Source organism: Lipotes vexillifer, unplaced genomic scaffold (genome assembly GCF_000442215.2).
Source record: "Lipotes vexillifer unplaced genomic scaffold, Lipotes_vexillifer_v1.1 scaffold342, whole genome shotgun sequence".
NCBI lineage: Eukaryota > Metazoa > Chordata > Mammalia > Artiodactyla > Lipotidae > Lipotes > Lipotes vexillifer.
Genome location: NW_006786802.1, coordinates 2,303,213 through 2,324,298, shown reverse-complemented (window position 1 = coordinate 2,324,298; position 21,086 = coordinate 2,303,213). Strand labels below are relative to the sequence as shown.

Sequence of the window (21,086 nt, the reverse complement as noted above, 5' to 3'; positions counted from 1 at the left end):
TTCCCTAGGCAACCACTTAAATGCTTTCGGTCACAACAGATTAATCTGTTTGCCTTTTCAAGATGTTTATATAAATTAAATCATGATGCAAGTTGTCTTTTATTGGTCTGAGTTCCTGGTTTTAATTTTTAAAAAGTCAAATCTTCTAGAATAACCCAGATAACAGTACTGAACCCAAAGAGGCTATAAAGTCACTTAAAATATAAACTGGGAACATGGTCAGCCACAATACTTGCATTCTGTTGTGGTGCTCCAAGTTGAAATAAGAAGATATGCAACAATTCCACCTGACCACAGCTTACCAGACTGACCTATATATCCCATCATTTCTGTCAAGAAACAGCTATCAGGAAGTACAGTCACTATTAAATGAAGATGTTCTATGAGGCATGCACGCTCTAACAGATTAAATAAAACAGAGTTAAGGAAATAATGTTGATTTTAAAAAGAAAGTCACCTTCTGGTTCCAGTTCTTCAGTTATTTCTGTTTCATCTTCAGAAGAAGTCAAAGTTCGTTCTGCAAGCTGACCCTCAGAGAGTAAAGACACATCATCATCTTTTCCTTGTTGCACTTCTTCTGTATTCTCTTTTACCTTATCTACACTGCTTTCCTGAGAAACCTGAAGAAATAAAAGCATGCTGATATATTATTGCTTAGATCACATTTATAGCATTCTTGCTGAAGCACTTGAATGATAATTAAGCACGTAAATATGCACTACATGCACTATATATCTGAGTCATTAGAAAATAATCATTTAAGCTGTATAAATGAAAATATGCAGATAAATTAAAATATGATTATAAACTAAGAATAAAAAAGCATTAATCTCAAAATGAATTTTACATTATACTTTAATTCACATATGTGTTTACTACCTACTAATGTCTGCTTAATTGTAACTGCTATACTTGTGATATTTTTGACATTTCTATTCCAAGGAAGTCATATATAAAAATAGGATCAACGATATTTCTTGATCCATGTCAATGCAAAGACAAAGTCTTTAAAAAACAAAACTTTCAAAATAATTTTAATACAAACATATACCTCAGGAATATGTGAAACAGTTGGCATATTAATTTCTATTTCTGGTGTATGTTCCACTTCTGGTGAAATTTCCTTCATATCTTCAGGAGGAGTACAGGTCTCCTTACATTAATGTGAAAACATGCATGTATGTTACTTTGTATTTATTATTAAATCCCCAATCATGATAAGACTTTTTCACACACATACACACACACACACACACACACACGCACACGCACACTTAGGATTTACTCTCTTAATAATTTTCATATATAAAATATAGTAGTGTTAATTATACTTATCATGTTGGACATGACATCCCTAGTACTTATTTATCTTATAACTGGAAGTTTGTACCTTTTGACCACCTTCATCCAATTGTCCCTCCCCCATCCCCTGCTTCTGGTAACCAGAAATCTGATCTCTTTTTCTATGAATTTGTTTGGTTTTGAAGTGTAATTGACTTACAACACTATGTTAGTTCCTGTTACATAACACAGTGATTCTCTATTTCTTTACATTTCAAAATGATCACTACAATAAGTCTAGTTATGATATGTCACCATACAAAGATACTACATAGTTACTGACTATATTCCTCACATTGTACATTTCATACCTGTGACCCATTTATTTTACACCTGGAAGTTTGTATCTCCTTTCCTCTTTCATCTATTTGTTTCTCCCCCCCCCACCCCTCTCTCCTCTGGCAACCACATTTGTTCTTTCTATCTGTAACTCTGTTTCTGTTTTGTTATGTTTGTTCATTTGCTTGTTTGTTTTTTGGATAAGATCTCTTTACTTAGATACAGATTGAGAAGAGAAGAGGTCTAGGTCTGAAGTTTGACTGCTGAGGTACTTCAACATTTAGAGGTATGGTCCAGGAGAATGAGAAGAATAACTGGCTAAATTGGAGGAAAACTAGGAAGGCATGGTATCCCAGAGGCCAAAAGTAAAAGCAGCAAGTTTTCCATTGTGTCAAAGGTTACTGGGAGATTAAGTTGGAGACTGAGAATTGGCCACTGTGAAAAGTGGCAAAGTGAAAGTCACTGTGACCTTAGTGGCTTTAAGGAGGAAAAGTTTTACGAGTGTGAGCAAGGAACAGTATGAGGAAAGGAAGATGGAATTAAGACAACTTTTTGAAGAGTTTTGTTCTGTTTTGCTTTATGGTAAATGGGGGCAGAGGATTCGGGCAGTATCTGGAGAGATATGGGGCCAAAGGAGGGTTCAGATCAAAGAGTAAGAACATTTAACACTTACACACAGTGCCAAATTACAAAGGTAACATTTTAAGGGAAGAAGTATTTTATTTATCTGTTTCCGTTTAAATCAGGGAGGGTATACTATATCATTTATTCTGAATATTTGTTATGGGAAAAAAAATTAGTATTTTGAGTGTTTACTACTTACAGAACGCTGATGTGGTGTGATATCCACAAAAGATACCTTCTTATCTTTAGGTGTTAAACGTCTTGGTTTAGGTGTTGGTGCCTAAGATAAACCAATATGTCAAACTGAGAATGATGAACATACCTTTCAGATATTTTTTTTCTCTTTTATGTGGCTATTTACTTTCATAGGAAATTCAAAGTCACTGTTACTCACTACAACTAGTGTGCTAACAGAGGATGTTGGAGGTAGTCTTTGAACAACTTCAGACTCTTCTTTGTGTATGAAATTCCCTAAGTCTTCAGTTGTTATGGATCCACTTGGTGGAAGGTAAGCAAATTTCCATTTCAGTATAACATGGATGCTTCCTGCAGGATGCTTTTTATGATCTGTTAACTCAAATATTCCTGTCAAATTACAAAAAGAATTTTAATTAATGCTAGAGTGAAGTTTTATTACCATAAAAATTAAATAAGAGCAAAAAGGACTACCCACAACTTATTAAAAATAAGTCTGGCTTTTACTCACAAGTCAAATGACTTAAGAGAACAAAATAAGACAAAAGGATCTATGATAGGTTCATCTCTCAAGCAGACTGCTTTCAGAAGTTCAGGCCTCAAAGATAATACTAATTCAAAGATGAGATAATTGACTTATAAATATTTTAATTCACTGAAATTAAATTCAGAGATTCTTCAGAATTCTTAGCCTTTCTCTAAGATATTATCTGGGTTATAGCTCAGATAACAAGCTTCATTTTGACTTGATATTCTTGTGTGTCTGTAGAAAAATATATTAAAACTTCAAAATTTCAAATAATATATGTATCCTAAGGAGTCTTTATATTACTACATAGTTCTAATTTTTTTTTTTTTTTTTCCTTGCGTTATGCGGGCCTCTCACTGTTGTGGCCTCTCCCATTTGCGGAGCACAGGCTCCGGACGCGCAGGCTCAGCGGTCATGGCTCACGGGCCCAGCCGCTCCGCGGCATGTGGGATCTTCCCGAAACGGGGCACGAACCCGCGTCTCCTGCATCGGCAGGCGGACTCTCAAGCACTGCGCCACCAGGGAAGCCCCATAGTTCTAATTTTAAATACATTTTACTGGGATTTGTTAAATTATTCCAAATTAATAGTAACACAGCAAAAAATGTCCATAAAATAAACAAACCACCCAAAACATATAGCACTAACAAAAAGTATCACCTAGCTGAATACATAATATTGAGTCACAAATTTTAATCATCATACTAGAATTTTCAGTGTGAAAATCCCTGACATGAAAAAAACAAACCTATATTTCAAGCATAACTTTTGCTTATGGGTATCCATTACTTGGTTCTCAAGTGTTTGACACTTCTTTTAATGGCTGGCTAGGAAAGAAAAAACTAAACAACTCTAGACTTTAGGTAGCAAAAAGGACACAGGTGGAATATAGGGAGGTGAGAAACTTCTACTACAGGCACAGGTGAGACTTACAGAATGGCTGAGTGAAGAGATCAGTAAATATATTCCACAAAAAGCAATGATAACACTGGATAAAATGAACAGAAATAATCATTTAAGAACTCTGGAAACTGATCAAAGGTATACAACAAATTAAAAAGCATTTATTTAAGAATATCTACTGAACCTCAGTAAAGACAGTGAGAGTCAGAAAAGACACTAGTATGCTACTTGTCCCTGGCTGAATGTGAGACTTGTAGACTGTCTGAACTTTGAATGCATTACCCAAGCCATACACTGATCCATAGGCAAAGGGTGGAAGCCTGCCAGCTCAAGCTGTTTAAACACAACTCTCAACAACCACTGGCTGACCACTAAACTATGTTCAGGCTTAAAATTAAAACAAGAATAAAACAAGCAAACAAAAACTTAGCAGAGACATCAGTGGCTATAGTGAGGGAAAAAGACTACAGAAGTAGTCCAGGCAAGTCACCAAACAACAATAGCAACAGCAACCCTGTGGAGGGCTGGAATTTAGAGATGCTACAATAGTGTACTAAATGTCCAACTTTAAACAAGAACAAAAATTCATGAGATATGCAAAGAAACAGGAGAAAAAATGTCATCCACAGATACTTTCTGAGGGCATCCAGATGTTAGACTTAGGAGACAAAGACCTCAGAGCAGCTATTATAAATATGTTCAAAGAGCTAAAAGAAACCATATTTAAAGAATTAAAGGAAAGTGTGATGACAATGACTTATAAAACAGAGAATATAATAAAGAGATAGAAATTATAAAAAAAGAGAACTAGAATATATTGTACAACACAGGGAATACGGCCAATATTTTATAATAACTATAAATGGAGTATAACCCTTAAAAATTACAAATCTCTATGTTGTATACCTATAACATATAATATTATACATCAACTATATCTCAATAAAAAAAGAGACAGTTAAAAAGGAATTCTTGAGTTAGAAAGTATAATTACTGAAATGAAAAAATTCAATAGAGGGCCTGAGTAGGAGATATGAGCTGCAGAAGAAAGAATCAATGAACTTGAAGACTGATCAACCGTGATTACCCAATCTGAAGAGAAAAAATGAAAAAAAATCAACAGAGCCTCAGAGACCTGTAGGACACCATTAAACATATGAACATATGTGTAACAGGAACCTAAGAAGGGAAAGAAAGGACAGAAAAAATAACTGAAGAAGGGCAGAAAATTCCCCAAATTTGGTGCATAACAGTACCCTACACATAAAGAAGCTCAAAAGATTCCAAGTAGAATAAGCACAAAGGGATCCACACCTAAACACATTAGAGTTGAATTGTCAAAAGCCAAAAAAAAAAAAAAAAAACTTGAAAACTGTATCATGTAGAAGGGAACCATAATAAGATTAACAGATAATTTCTCATTAGAAACAATGGATGCCAGATTCAACCATCTGATGTACTCAAAGTGCTTAAAGAAAATAAACCTGACAACTAAGAATATGATATCCAGCAACACTATCCTTCAGAAAATAAAAGCTAAAATATAAAGACATTCCCAAATAACAATGATTAAGTGAATTCATTGCCAGCAGACCTGACTTACAAAACATATTGAAAGAGTTTCTTCAGGCTAAAAGCAAGTGACACCAGATGGTTACTCAAATCAACATGAAGGAACAGATGTGAATAAAGGTAATTACATAGGTAATTATAAAACACAGTATAAATATGTTTTTCCTCTTAACTGATTTAAAAAACAACTGCATAAAACAATAATTATAAAGTTACAATCCTGGACTTATAACATGTAAAGATAAAAAAATATATGAAATAATAACAACAAAAAGAGGGGGAGGAAATAGAGCTTTTTGGAGTAAGAAAATGACACCAGACAGTAACTCAAATCCAAATGAGGAAATAAAGAATACCAGAGATGGTAAATATGTAAGTTAATATAAAAGTCTCCTATAATTATATATATTCTCCCTTCTCTTAAAGGACAAAGTTATATAAAGCAATAATTATAACATTGTACTGTTGAGTTTATAACATATACAGGCATACTATGTACATATATATGACAACAATATCACAGAGGAGGGGGGAGGGAATGGAATTATACTGGAACAGATTTTCTAAATTTTAATGGAGTTATTAGCATTAAGTTTGACTGTGGCAAGCTGAGGTGCATACTGTAATCCCTGGAACAACTACTAAGAAAATAACTAAAACAATATAATATTATGGGCCCAAAGTTTAAGATTATCTGAGAAGGCTAGGAAGATTGTTACAAACAGATCATATCCATAACACTGAGGTATAATTTAGGTGGTGGTTTTTTTTTTAAACAGTTTCATGGATTCAAGAAATACGCTTACCTGAAATACACCTGTCATGTGCCAATGAAATCAGAGGCACGTTGACTTTTCCTATGTAAATATCCTCCTGGGTATCACTATCATCAAACACATAAAAACTCAGAGACTCTGACTTAAGGTATCGATCCAAATCCATATTCATTGGCACTGGGAAACACATATGATCATCAAACTGTGGATCACTGCTACTGGGAATGATGGCTGTGTCATGGTCTGCAAAGTCAGAAAACTTGTACACAACATATGGGTGTGGCTGAAGGTGGCTTGCTCGGGACTGCAGGCGGCTGCAGCATCTTACTGTAACATGAAGTTCATTTAAGTTGCCATCTGTGGAATCAGTAGAACCGAGCTGAGCAGTTTTGGGTGCTTGCTGACTTAACTGGAAAAACATACATATTTATATCATAGTAATAATACAGTGAAAAGTAAACAACAGCTGCCAACCCCCAAACAAAGTAATTTTGTAGATGGACAAAAAGCTGCAGATTTTCACTTCAAAGTGAATTTCTCAGTAAAAGACTCTTGACTCTTATTTAAAACCAATATTCTCTAGAACGTATGTACGGATGCTATTAGCAGCAAATATAGAAGACTGAGCATACATGTAGAGATTGCTGTTAAAACCAAATAAAGCCAAGAAGATAGTCAATCTGATGTTCTTTAATTCTATTTAATAATTAACAGGTAAAGTGAGCAGTTAGGTCCAAGACAAATGTCCCCTAGTTCACAATTTTTTTTTTTTTTTTGCGGTACGCGGGCCTCTCACTGCTGTGGCCTCTCCCATGCGGAGCACAGGCTCGGGACTCGCAGGCTCAGTGGTCATGGCCCATGGGCCCAGCCGCTCCGCGGCATGTGGGATCTTCCCCTCCACAGCATGTGGGATCTTCCCGGACCGGGGCACGAACCCGTGTCCCCTGCATCGGCAGGCGGACCCTCAACCACTGCGCCACCAGGGAAGCCCCACAATTTTATTAAGAGCTACTCCTTCCTTTCTGCCCGTGGATGCCGCCAGGTAAGCATCGTTGATGTCTCCCCGCTCCACTGTCGTCATGTTTAAGTCAGAGTCTCCCAAAGAGCCCGAACAGCTGCAGAAGTTCTTCATCGGAGGTTTGAGCTTTGAAACAACTGATGACTGTCTGAGGAGCCATTGTGAGCAATGGGGAGCGCTCACAGACTGTGTGGTAACGAGGGATCCAAACACCAGGTGCTCCAGAGGCTTCGGGGTTGTCACATATGCCACTGTGGAGGAGGTGGATGTGGCCATGAAGGCAAGGCCACACGAGGTGGATGGAAGAGTTGGGGAACCAAAGAGGGCCGTCTCAAGAGAAGATTCTCAAAGACCTGGTGCCCACTTAACTGTGAAAAAGATTTTTGTTGGTGGCGTTAAAGAAGACACTGAAGAACATCACCTAAGAGATTATTCTGAACAGTGAGGGAAAACTGAAGTGATTGAAGTCATGACTGACCGAGGCAGCGGCAAAAAGAGAGGCTTTGCTTTGATGACCTTTGATGACCATGATTCCGTAGACAAGACTGTCATTCAGAAATACCACACTGTGAATGGCCACAACTGTGAAGTAAGGAAAGCCCTACGTAAGCAACAGATGGCTGGTGCTTCATCCAGCCAAAGAGGTCGAAGTGGTACTGGAAACTTTGGTGGTGGTCGTGGAAGGGGTTTTGGTGGGAATGACACCTTTGGTCGTGGAGGAAACTTCAGTGGCTGAGCTGGCTTTGGTGGCAGCCGCGGTGGTGATGGATATGGTGGCAGTGGGGATGGCTATAATGGGTTTGGTAACGATGGAAGCCATTTTGGAGGTGGTGGAAGCTACGATGATTTTGGCAGTTACAACAATCAATCTTCAAATATTGGGCCCATGAAAGGAGGAAACTTTGGAGGCAGAAGTTCTGGCCCCTATGGTGGTGGAGGCCAATACTTTGCCAAACCACGACCAAGGTAGCTATGGTGGTTCCAGCAGCAGCAGGAGCTATGGCAGTGGCAGAAGGTTTTAATTACTGCCAGGAAACAAAGCTTAGCAGGAGAGGAGAGCCAGAGAAGTGACAGGGAAGCTACAGGTTACAACAGATTTGTGAACTCAGCCAAGCACAGTGGTGGCAGGGCCTAGATGCTACAAAGAAGACGTGTTTTAGACAATACTCATGTGTATGGGCAAAAAAACTCGGGGACTGTATTTGTGACTAATTGTATAACAGGTTCTTTTAGTTTCTGTTCTGTGGAAAGTGTAAAGCATTCCAACAAAGGGTTTTTTTTTTTTTTGTGGTACGCAGGCCTCTCACCGTTGTGGCCTCTCCCATTGCGGAGCACAGGCTCCGGATGCGCAGGCTCAGCGGCCATGGCTCACGGGCCCAGCCGCTCCACGGCATGTGGGATCTTCCCGGACCGGGGCACGAACCCGTGTCCCCTGCATCGGCAGGCGGACTCCCAACCACTGTGCCACCAGGGAAGCCCCCCAACAAAGGGTTTTAACGTAGAGTTTTTTTTTTTTTTGCACCCATGCTGTTGATTGCTAAATGTAATAGTCTGATCATGATGCTGAATAAATGTGTCTTTAAAAAAAAAAGGAGCTACTCCTTCAACCATTCCAGTTATTCTGATCACATCGCATTCTTAAATGAGAAACTAATGAATTTGATGGTACCCACCCACAGAGATGGTTTTGTTATATTTGAGTTGGCCCTCATCCTGAACCAATGTGATCTGGGGAAGCAGATACCTGAGGCCAAGGAACAAGAAAACAGAGTGAGAGATAAACATTGGAGGGGTAAAACCTTGGATTGGAAGGACATTTCAGAAGAGAGATGAGCAAAGGGAGTTGTCAGGCAGGGTCAGAAACTACTCTATGGTCCTTTTTGGGACTATTACTCAGGCAGTCAGTGCACAAGTATTCTAGCAAACACCTGCATTGACTAACTGCTAAACCTTCCATAGCTGATGTGATCTGGGACAAAGAATGTAGTGTTGCAGTGCCTTGTGGTGTTAGGTAATTCTCTACCTTCCATACAGGGACCCCCCTTTCACTGCATTTTTGAATCTGGATTGAACATCTGGAACTTTTGATTCTAGAGAAGTTTCCTGGAGAAGGAAAACAGAACCGAAGTCATAATCTCCTTGGTGGAGAAATCTGGTGGTGTGGAGAGGGGAAATCTGAGAAGGGAATCACAACACTGCTTTCCCAGGGCTCGTTTGCATCCAGCTATAGAAGACTGAGTGGGAGGACTTAGAAAGTACCCCCTCCGTTTTTCGCCCCGAGTCTATCCACAAAAGCTGAAATTCCAACAGTAAATGACTCATTCAACCCATAAACTGGGAGTCTAAAACTCTTTAAACCACAAAAATTAATAAATCATGTGGTTTCTCTATCTCTAATTCCCTTTTCCATAACAGTGTTTCCCAAAGTGTGTTCTGAAGAATACTAGTCCAGAAGGATGATCTCTGGAAAACGGGTGCCATTCTTTAAGTTTCGGAATCAATGTTATATTAGTCATGGTTCTTTTAATTGAAAGTTATGGAAACTAATTCCACCCAGCAAATACAATGAAAAGAGACTTTTATATAAGGCTACAGGGTTATTTCATAGAACTGTATAGCAGAAATGTGGTTGTATCTAAGGAAGGTAATGGGACTGGAAAACTACAGGAATTTACTCTCCATCTAGTTTCCATTTTTCTCTGTATGCTTGTTCACTATTCTCCTTCCAGTCCCATTTTCTTTCCTTTGCCATTTAGCATGGTAGCAGATGGCTGTCCCACAGCTCCCAACTTTACATGTTCCAGGCATGGAGAGTCTTGCTTTCTCTTGATCTCAGAAAGCAGAATCTGATTCGCTCAGCTGGGGGCAGGTGGATATTCCTGAATCATTAGTCATAACTGGGTGGAGTGGGAGAGAACAGGATCACCAAACGTAAAGCTGGCCACTGGGGGCCCACCCCCACGGATTAGAAGAGGGCAGGTCCAAATGAAAAAAAGAGAATCATGACTTGAACAGACATTCCAAAATGTTCCTACTATATTCTATCCCTTTGTTACTTAACATAAGTGTATACTTTATGCTTCCTCTTGAGATTCACGTTATACATGAGAAGCCCTGAAGTCAAGGATCCTATTGAATTCTTCTCAATTCAGTGTTTTCTGCATTTACTGGATCATGGAATTCTTTTGGAAATATGGCTATTAAGACTCCATGAAACATAGTTTGGAAAATGCTGCTCTGAGGAATTGCATTCATACTTCTAATTCTCAGGAAAAGAATATTCATTTTATATTTTACTCTGCATTTCAGAAACCTAAAAGTTTCTGAAACAGCTTGGAAGAAGTTGGAAACAGTTGGAAAAAAGGAGAATAAATGAAAGCTCAATAATAGCTATCCATTTCCTTAACAGTAGAAATTGTAATGAAAGTCACTTGATGTGTAATAATCGTATTGCAATTCTCTTTTTCGAAACTGTCCTGGATAGCACAAGGGAGTTCCTTCGTGGTAAAAGAGCAATTCTGTATCTTGATTGTGGTGGTAGTTACATGATTATATACGCATGATAAAACTGCATTGAACTCTGCTTCTTGCTACACACACACACACACACACACACACACACACGCACACACAAGTAGTTGTACACATGGCATGCGCACATAAGTGCATGTAAAAACTTGCAAAATCTGGATAAAGTCTGTAGCCTAGTTAATAGTACTGTACCAATATCAATTTCCTGGTTTTGATACTACACTACAGTTACATAAAATATTATAATTGGGAGAAGCTGGGTGGAGGCTACACGTGACCTCTGTACTATTTTTGCTACTTCCTGTAAGTCTATGATTATTTCAAAATAAAAAGTTAAAAAAAGCCACTTGATGGCTGTGAAAGAAAATGATTTCGTTTTAAAGCATGATAATATAAAGAAATACTATAAAATCTCTGTGTCATAAAAGGGTCGTAAAGTCAAACAAGCTTACCCAATGCATTTGCTCTGGCCCCTTAAAATTTGATGTTATATATCCCAAAGCCTTTGCCCGTTCTCGATAAAGTCGAATTGCTTGATCCATGGGAACTCTTAATCGGAACCAGTATTCTACTGTGCCAAAATTGGGGATGTCTCCTTTACTTCCTACAAACCAATACATAACTCACTGTTAAAATAGTCCCATAAATCAAAATATATACCAGTAAAAAATACATCAATGGTATTATACATTAAAACTATAAATTTTATACTGAGTAAAATAATATATGACTTGCACAAATGATGTGTGATAGGCAAATAACAGAGATAAAGAAAATAAAGTTACTTCTGCAAGTACGAGTTCCACCGTATGTTAAATATTATTAAAAAACTATGTCAAACTATGTTTGAGGTAGTCCGGTTTATACTATTTCAATCTTTCTAAAATATAAAGAAAAATCTAAACATTGAGTCAAATACTCCATGATTCTTTCTGATGCTACTTTTTATATTTCAACAAGTTGCACTCAATGTAGTCTGACAGATACAAAATGAAACCTCAAAATTATGAATGGAATATGAATTCAACTTTCGAGAAATCTTTGGCACTTTCCCATTTTCCTACCATGCCCAAAGCATAGGGAAAAACACCATAGCTATGCCAAATCTATACCGTATGTAATATACCCTCGCATGTCTGCCCTGCACACCCTCTTGCTGGGGTTGTAGTTGTAGTACGCCTTCTAACTCAGGCAGCTCTTTCTCTTTCTTCCCCTGTGACGATTTCCTCTAGGGCTCCCAGGAGACTTAAGAGCGCTACACTTCCTTTGCAGAAACGAGGAAAGATGTCCTCGTTAGGGCACTGAATGCTTTGGCACAACTGGCAGTTCACCAGTCTACTTCTCCACCACACTAAGTTTTTTGAGGGCAAGTTCTTCTGAACCATGTGACTATATCACCTATGCAATCAATAAAATAAAATCCCTCCCCAGAACCTAAGTCACCCTCCTTCCTTTTTTTCTTGGTCACTTAAAAAAGTTTTCCTTTTTTAAAATTTATATATTTATTGAATTTTATTTTATTTACTTTCTATACAAGCAGGTTCTCATTAGTTATCTATTTTATACACATCAGTGTATACATGTCAATCCCAATCGCCCAGTTCATCCCACCACCACCCCCGCTTTCCCCCCTTGGTGTCCATACGTTTGTTCTCTACATCTGTGTCTCTATTTCTGCCTTGCAAACCAGTTCATCTGCACCATTTTTCTAGATTCCGCATATATGCGTTAATATACGATATTTGTTTTTCTCTTTCTGACTTACTTCACTCTGTGGGACAGTCTCTAGGTCCATCCACATCTCTACAAATGACCCAATTTCGTTTCTTTTTATGGCTGAGTAGTATTCCATTGTACATATGTGCCATATCTTTATCCATTCGTCTGTCAATGGGCATTTAGGTTGCTGCCATGACCTGGCTATTATGCACCCTCCTTTCTTCTTGAAAAGGTTTCTTCACTTGGCCTCTAGGATACTGTATACTCTTGGTTTGTCTCCCACCTCACTGGCCACTCCTTGGTTTCCTTTGCTGGCTCTTCCTCTTCCTGAACTCTAAATTTTGGAGTCTCCCAAGGCTCAGTCCTTGGTCACCTTCTCTTCTTTATGTATACTCACTCTCTATGTGAAATTATCTAGGCCCAAGGCTTAAAATATATTCTGTATGCTAATGAATCCTGCTTTTATATTTCTTTCTCTGACCTTCAGACTAGTATATCCAAATGTTTAGGTGACATTTCCACTTGGCTGTCTAATAGGCAGGTCAGTCTTAACCTGTTCAAACACAATTCTTAGTTTTTTTCCTCAAATTTGTTCCTTGCCCAGGTCTACCTCGATAAATGGCCTCATCATTGTCCTGGTTGCTCACACCAGAAATTCTCGCCTCCTTTGTTTCCCTCATTACTCTACATTCAATTGATGAGCATGTTTTTAAGGAAGAGTTAATCAAATATACACTGAATATAACCAATTCTTATCACTACTTTCATTACCATCGTAATCCAAGCCACCAACATCTTTCCACAGATTAATGCAATAGCCTGATAATGGTCCTATTTTCTTGCTTGGCCCATACAGTCTGTTCTTCCCACAGCACCCAGGGTGATTTTTCTAAAACCTATGTGTGATCACGTTACTTCTCTCCTCAAAACCACCCAATGACTTGCATCACTCAGAGGAAAAAAAAGTCCAAACACCTCACCATGACCCACAAGGCTCTACAGTGAGATCTGGCTCCTGCCTATTGTTTTAATCTCATCTCTGCTCTAGCCACTGGCCTCCTTGCTGTTCCTCCAACATGGCAGGTTTGTTCTTCCCTCAGGCCTTTATACAATACTTGCTGTTTCCTCTGCTGTAAACATTCTTCCCCTGGATCCTGAGGTGGATCTTTATTCAGGTCTTTACCAATGGCACCCCGTAGGGAAGCCCTTATCTGAATTAGCAACCTTCCATCTCTCTCTTTAGCCTCTTGCTCTGATAATTTTTCTTCATATCTAATGATATGTATATTTGTTTTATGGCCCATCTTCCCCTCTAGAAGGTAAGCTACATGAAGGTAGGGGCTCTGTCTTATTTACCACTGATCACTGTATTCCCAGTGCTTAGTAACAGTGATAACATGATAAGCTCCTTAAAAAACTTTGATAAATGTACTACAATTGGGCTTCCCTGGTGGCGCAGTGGTTGAGAGTCTGCCTGCCGATGCAGGGGACACGGGTTCGTGCCCCGGTCTGGGAAGATCCCACATGCCATGGAGCATCTGGGCCCGTGAGCCATGGCCGCTGAGCCTGCGTGTCTGGAGCCTGTGCTCCGCAACGGGAGAGGCCACAATAGTGAGAGGCCCGCGTACCGCAAAAAAAAAAAAAAAAAAAAAAAAAAAGTACTACAATTAATGTTTAATCAAACAAGGATATCAACATGGTAAATAAATGCACTAATATGCTTTAAAAAATTAATAGCCATTGTACTGACATTATTAGTGACATTTAAGAGAGTCCAATCAACTGTGGGCAGCTATATCAGAATGCTGTCCTTACCCTAATGGCACCTTGAATCTGAGAGAGAAGATACTAATGTGGAACACCATATTAATGTATAAACCAGTCAGTGCTTCAAACAGCCAAAGTTTATAAGATTGTACTCACCAACCAAACTTGCTGTGCAAAATATTCGACCGCTTTTTTCTAGAATTTCATGGAATCTCAATTGACATGCCGCGATTGTTTCATAATCTGTGCTGTAAGCCTGGTGGACCTCAAGAGTTATAGTATTTTTCTGAATGTATTGTAAGAATAAGTCATTAACATGAACGAGATATTGAGAAGTAAAGTTATATTCTGGGTGAAGGCCCCGCACTATGGGAGTTGTTTGTAGTTCAAAATCATAGAAAGCAAAGGTACAGAAGGTGACAGGTTCTTTATCTCCAGATGCCTGTAACACTTCAGAAGAAAAGGTTACTTTGTTGATATGGATTTCAAATAGGTTTTCGCCTCGTTCTAAGTGAATGGTTTCATCCAACTCATCAATGGAGTCATCTGGCATGATTTCTGGTTTAAATTTGTACTGCTTGGTGCCATAGGCAATATCCTTTAATTGGGCTGCAAGAGAAGACACACAGTTTAGAGGTTTTAAAGTATTGACATATAAAGATACAAACTGGCTTTTGAAGTGGTAGGAAGTCAGTGCTTTTGGTGTACAGTCTCAATCTTTAATTCTATGACTACACTGTTTTTCTGTAAATGATACTGTATTATTTTGACATCACTTATTAAAAAAATTACAACTTAAATGGTAATAAAGGTTATACCAGGGAAACAGAAAAAGAAAAAAAAAGGCCCTTGAATGAACAGCTGAGGTAAATATTTAGATTTCACTGCTCCTTTGCCTCTGCTCTATTATCTTCTCTCCTATAAAGTCAATTCTCTTTCCACTAGCTCCTTCCCTTCAGCTTACTAAAATATATATTTTTCTACTTTTGCGGAATGATGGATATGTTTATTATCTTGATAAGAGTGATGGTTTCACAGGTGAATACATAGGCCCAAACTCACCAAATTGTGTACTTTAATAGTGCAATTTAAGGGCTTCCCTGGTGGCACAGTGGTTGAGAGTCCACCTGCTGATGCAAGGGACACGGGTTTGTGCCCCGGTCCGGGAAGATCCCACATGCCGCGGAGCGGCTGGGCCTGCACGTCCGGAGCCTGTGCTCTGCAGCGGGAGAGGCCACAACAGTGAGAGGCCCGCGTACCGCAAAAAAAAAAAAAAGTGCAATTTAAAATGTGTTCATTACATTTCTAAGAAGCTGCTTTTAAAAAAGATATATCTCTTTCTAGATTAGGACATTCCCTCACACCATATAGAAAAATAAACTCAAAATGGTTTAAAGACATAAATGTAAGACATGAAACCATAAAACTCCTAGAAGAGAACACAGGCAGAACACTCTTTGACATGAGTTGTAGCAATATTTTTTTTAGATCTGTCTCCTAAGGCAAGAAGTAAAAGCAAAACTAAACAAACTGGCCCTAATTAAACTTAAAAGCTTTTGCACAGCAAAGGAAACTATTGACAAAATGAAAAGACAACCTACTGAATGGGAGAAAATATTTGCAAATGATGCGACCGACAATGGGTTAATATCCAAAATACATAAACAGCTCATACAACCCAATATCAGAAAACCAAAAAACTCAATCGAAAAATGGGCAGAAGACCTGAATAGACATTTCTCCAAAGAAGACATACAGATGGCTGACAGGCACATGAAAAGATGCTCAATATTGCTAATTATTAGAGAAATGCAAGTGAAACTCACAATGAGATATCACCTCACACCTGTTGGAATGACTATCATCAAAAAGTCTACAAACAACAAATGTTGGAGAGGATATGGAGAAAAGGGAACACTTGTGCGCTGTCGGTGGAAATATAAACTGGTTCAGCCACTGTGAAAAACAGTACGAAGGTTCCTCAAAAAATTAAAAAGAAAACTACCATATAATCCAGCAATTCCATTCCTGGGTATATACCCAGAAAAAATGAAAACACTAATTCAAAAAGATACATGCACCCCAACGTTCACAGCAGCACTATTTATGATAGCCAAGACATGGAAGCAACCCAAGTGCCCATCAACAGACGAATAGATAAAGATGTGGTGTAATACATAATGGAATATTAACCATAAAAAAGAATAAAATGCTGCCATTTGCAGCAATGTGGATAGACCTAGAGAATATTATACTTAGTGAAGTAAGTCAGAAAAAGTACGTAGTGTATGATATCACTTATATGTGGAATCTAAAAATGATACAAATGAATGTACAAGTAAAACAGAAATAGACTCACAGATATAGAAAACAAACTTGTGGTTACCAAAGGGGAGAAGGAAGAGGAGGGACAAATTAGGAGTACAGGATCAACAGATACAAACTACTATATATAAAATAGATAAACAACAAGGATATATTGTATAGCACAGTGAATTACAGCCATTATCTTGTAATAACTTATAATGGAGTATAATCTATAAAAATAATGAATGACTATTCTGTACACCTGAAACTAATAATATAAATCAACTATATTTCAATAAAAAATAAATAAAAAGATGTATCTCTTTCTAGATACACATTTCCCCCACTATGTTACACCAACTTTCTAAAAAGAGTAATGTATACTTGTGTCTCCAATTCCTCATCTAACAGACACTCTTCAACTTCCTGCAAAAAGCATCTGCCTTATTTTTCTTGTGAAACTACTCTAGAAAAGGTCACCAATAACTAACCAGTTTCTAGATTGAATGGTCCTTGTATTATTTGAGTTCTTTGCTTAATTGACACTGATGACCACATCCTCTTTTGTGAACTTTTGTGAGCTTTCATGTCATCGTCTGCCCTGCTTCTCCTCCTACCTCTCTTCTTCTTCTTCTTCTTTTTTTTTTTTTTTTTGCGGTACGCGGGCCTCTCACTGCTGTGGCCTCTCCCGCTGCGGAGCACAGGCTCCGGACGCGCAGGCTCAGCGGCCATGGCTCACGGGCCCAGCCGCTCCGCGGCATGTGGGATCTTCCCGCATTGGGGCACAAACCCGCGTCTCCTGCATCGGCAGGCGGACTCTCAACCACTGCGCCACCAGGGAAGCCCCTACCTCTCTTATTCTTTAAGGGTTTCTCTTTCTCTGCTAGTTTGCTGGGGTTCTGTTTTTATCCTCTTTTTAGTCTACATATTCTCATGAGCAATCACATCCCCCCCCCTTTTTTTGTTTGCGGTACGCGGGCCTCTCACTGCTGTGGCCTCTCCCATTGCGGAGCACAGGCTCCGGACGCGCAGGCCCAGCGGCCATGGCTCACGGGCCCAGGCGCTCCGTGGCACGTGGGATCCGCCCAGACCGGGGCACGAACCCGCGTCCCCTGCATCGGCAGGTGGACTCTCAACCACTGTGCCACCAGGGAAGCCCCACATCCCCTTTTATTTATTTGAAATATAGCTGATTTACAATGTTGTGCTAATTTATGCTGTACAGAAAAGTGACTCAGTTATACACATATATACATTCTTTTTTAAATATTCTTTTCCATTATGATTTATCCCAGGAAACTGGATATAGCTTCTTGGGCTACACATTAGGACCTTGTCTATCCATTCTAAATGTAATAGTTTGCATCCACCAACCCCTAACTCCCAGTCCATCCTTCTCCCTCTCCCACTCCCCCTTGGCAACCACAAATCTGTTCACTACGTCTGTGAGTCTGTTTCTGTTTTTTAGATAGGTTAATTTGTGTCATATTTTAGACTCCAGGTGTAAGTGATATCATATAGTATTTGTCTTTCTCTTTCAGACTTACTTCACATAGTGTGATATTCTCTAGTTGCATCCATGTTGCTGCAAGTGGCATTATTTCATCCTTTTCTATGGTTGAGTAGTATTCCATCGTATATATGTACCACATCCTCTTTATCCATTCATCTGTTGATGGACATTTAGGTTGTTTCCATGTTTTGGCTATTGTGAACAGTGTTGCTATGAACATAGGGGTGCAGGTATCTTTTTGAATTATAGTTTTGTCCAGGTATATGCCCAGGAGTGGGACTGCTGGATCATATGGTAGTTCTGTTTTCAGTTTTGTGAGGAACCTCCATACTATTTTCCATAGGGGCTGCACCAACATACATTCCCACCAACAGTGTACATGGGGTCCCTTTTCTCCACACCCTCTCCAGTGTTTGTTATCTGTAGACTTTTTTTTTTTTGCAGTACACGGGCCTTTCACTGTTGTGGCCTCTCCCGTTGCAGAGCACAGGCTCCGGACGCACAGGCTCAGCGGCCATGGCTCACTGGCCTAGGCGCTCCACAGCATGTGGGATCTTCCCGGACTGGGGCACGAACCTGTGTCCCCTGCATCGGCAGGCGGACTCTCAACCACTGCGCCACCAGGGAAGCCCTATCTGTAGACTTTTAAATCATGGCCATTCTGACCGGTGTGAGGCGGTACCTCATTGCAGTTTTGATTTGCATTTCTCTAATGATTAGTGATCACAACCCTTTTTATGACTTCTGTTACTATCAATATTCTGAAGACGCTCATATTTCTATTTTTAATTCAGATTTCTTTCCTCAATTCCAGACCCACACATCTAGTGGCTTGCTGAGCCCTCTATCTAGATATCCCCTAGGTGCAACAAACTCAATATACCCAAAGCAGAATGGCTCATATTGTCTTCCTGTTATTTCTGTACCTTGAATTTCAAGTGATGATGTTAGCCTTCATCCAGCTGCCTAAGCTAGATATCACGGTGTCATCCTAGGTTCCCCGCCCTTTTTTTTTTACTCTCCCCACATCTGTAGGGTCACTGCTATTCAAAAATATTTCCTAAGTCTTTAGCAAATTTGTCCCTGTCCTCTGCATCTCCACTGATGCTACCTTACTTACACCCTCAGTGTTTATTACCCAGATTATTAATGGAACCCAATTCCTTCCTTCCTTCAAATTGTACTCATTCTTCCCAATACCCATAGCATAATCTCCAAAATGAAGTTCTGGGTGTACTACTCCCTACCTTAAAAATTCCCTGGTGCTTCTCTAGGTTAATAAGGTTCAGACTCATCAGGGTGGCAAATGGGGCCTTCAGGATTTGATTCTTACCAGCCTTAAATCTAGGTTCTTCTCCATTTACTAATCCTGAGTTCCAAACAGACAGATCCACATGCATTTTCTCAAATGAATGGCAGTGCTTCACATTTAGGGTATTTTTACCTGCTTCATCTACTTCCTGGAAAGCCTTTCATTGTTTTTACTTAGTGGTGAATTCTGTCATCTTTAAAGCCTCCAAACCTACTGTGTGGGGACTTCCCTGAATCTTCAGGTATAAATAGGCATTCTCTCCTCAATGTTTCCTTGGCAGCTTTTGCATTTTTCTAACTTCACACTCTTCACAATAAAGTATAACTGTCTACTTACTTGTTCACAACTTACAAGTTCTTGGAGGAAAAGCCCGAGCTTTTTCCGTTTGTATTCTCATTGCCTAGCACTTTGTTTAGGATACATTAGGAATTTGAGCATGTTTATGGAAATAATCAATGAATTTAGGACACATTTAGAATATATTGGTAAAGACTTAGGGAGGCTTGAAAGGAATGAAAATCTCAAACTGTGTGACCTCCCTGTTATTCAGGAAAATTTCATTAAGTGAATTTTTATTGAGTACTACTTGAAATAAAAGGAACACACTGCTCTTTGGCTTTGGAAAACCCTGTTCAGTCAGATGACGATAGTTACTGAACCCTTCTACTTAGAGCAATGGTTCTTAGAGTGTGGTCTGGGAACCCCTGAGGGTACCTGAGACTGTTCTGGAGGTCTGTGAGGTTAAAACTATTTTTAAAATAATACTAAGATGTTATTGGCCTTTTTCATTCTTAGTCTCTTACAAGTGTAGAATAGAGTTTCCCAGAATCTATGTGATGTGTGATATCATAACAGATTGACTGTAGAAGCAGATATAAAAACCCAGCTGTTTTCTATTGAGACAGATGCTGAAAAGATTTGCAAAAATGTTAAGCAATTAAAAAAATTTAAAACCATGTCGCTTGTCTATTTTTTTGGTATGGAAAATATACCTATTAAAAAATAAAACTGTAATTTATGTTAACATGTAATGGGTTAATTATTATTTTAGCATGCCAAATATTTTTAAAATTTCTCATTTTTAATTTCTAACATGATAAATATCATGAATATAACCCATATAAACATAAGGCCTTTTGGATTCTCAGTGATCTTTAAGAGTGTAAAATTACTGCTGGCACAATTACTAAGCCTGCACATCTGGAGCCTGTGCTCCGCAACAAGAGAGGCCGCGATAGTGAGAGGCCCGTGCACGGCGATGAAGAGGGGCCCCTGCTTTCCACAACTAGAGAAAGCCCTCGCACAGAAACGAAGAGCCAACACAGCCATAAATAAATAAATAAAATTTAAAAAAAAAAAGGCAAAATTCCTTAAAAAAAACAATTACTGCTGGCATAGATCACTGAATTTAAGTACTGTATGGCAGGGAGCATGAAAGAGAGACAAAGTACTTATCACTGTAGAACTTATTATGTTGCAGTCATAGAGAATATGCAAAACTGCACCGGTGAAGAACACTTATATAATATAATCCCTAAACATATTTTTTGAGTACATGAGAGTAAAAGTGGCAAGTGCTGAGGTAGTGTTGTTCAAAGTACAGTTTTACACCTGCATGTGAATTGCTTGGAATTATTTCTAAATATATCAAATCAGAGACCCCAAGATCTCCAGGGGTAGGGCCCAGGAAACTACCTTTGA

At 38.9% G+C, this 21,086-nt stretch overlaps 2 protein-coding genes across 4 annotated transcripts in view; one reads left to right on the top strand and one right to left on the bottom strand.

The window, feature by feature from the left end:
* Positions 1-21,086, bottom strand: part of RPGRIP1L (RPGRIP1 like) — a 100,267-nt gene that overhangs the window by 36,763 nt on the left and 42,418 nt on the right. For 2 of the 3 annotated variants that reach the window (XM_007459458.1, XM_007459457.1), the window contains exons 15-21: positions 14,410-14,862; positions 11,220-11,371; positions 6,249-6,627; positions 2,639-2,829; positions 2,444-2,524; positions 1,052-1,153; positions 458-620 (exon numbers count right to left, since the gene is read on the bottom strand). In XM_007459458.1, coding sequence (XP_007459520.1) covers positions 458-620; positions 1,052-1,153; positions 2,444-2,524; positions 2,639-2,829; positions 6,249-6,627; positions 11,220-11,371; positions 14,410-14,862 — 1,521 coding nt within the window. The remainder of the gene's footprint in view (positions 1-457; positions 621-1,051; positions 1,154-2,443; positions 2,525-2,638; positions 2,830-6,248; positions 6,628-11,219; positions 11,372-14,409; positions 14,863-21,086) is intronic. The other variant, XM_007459459.1, reaches the window with a different exon arrangement.
* LOC103073517 (heterogeneous nuclear ribonucleoprotein A1) lies at positions 7,298-8,258 on the top strand. The gene is given in 2 exon segments (XM_082931149.1): positions 7,298-8,193; positions 8,195-8,258. Coding segments are annotated over 2 exon segments (960 nt in total).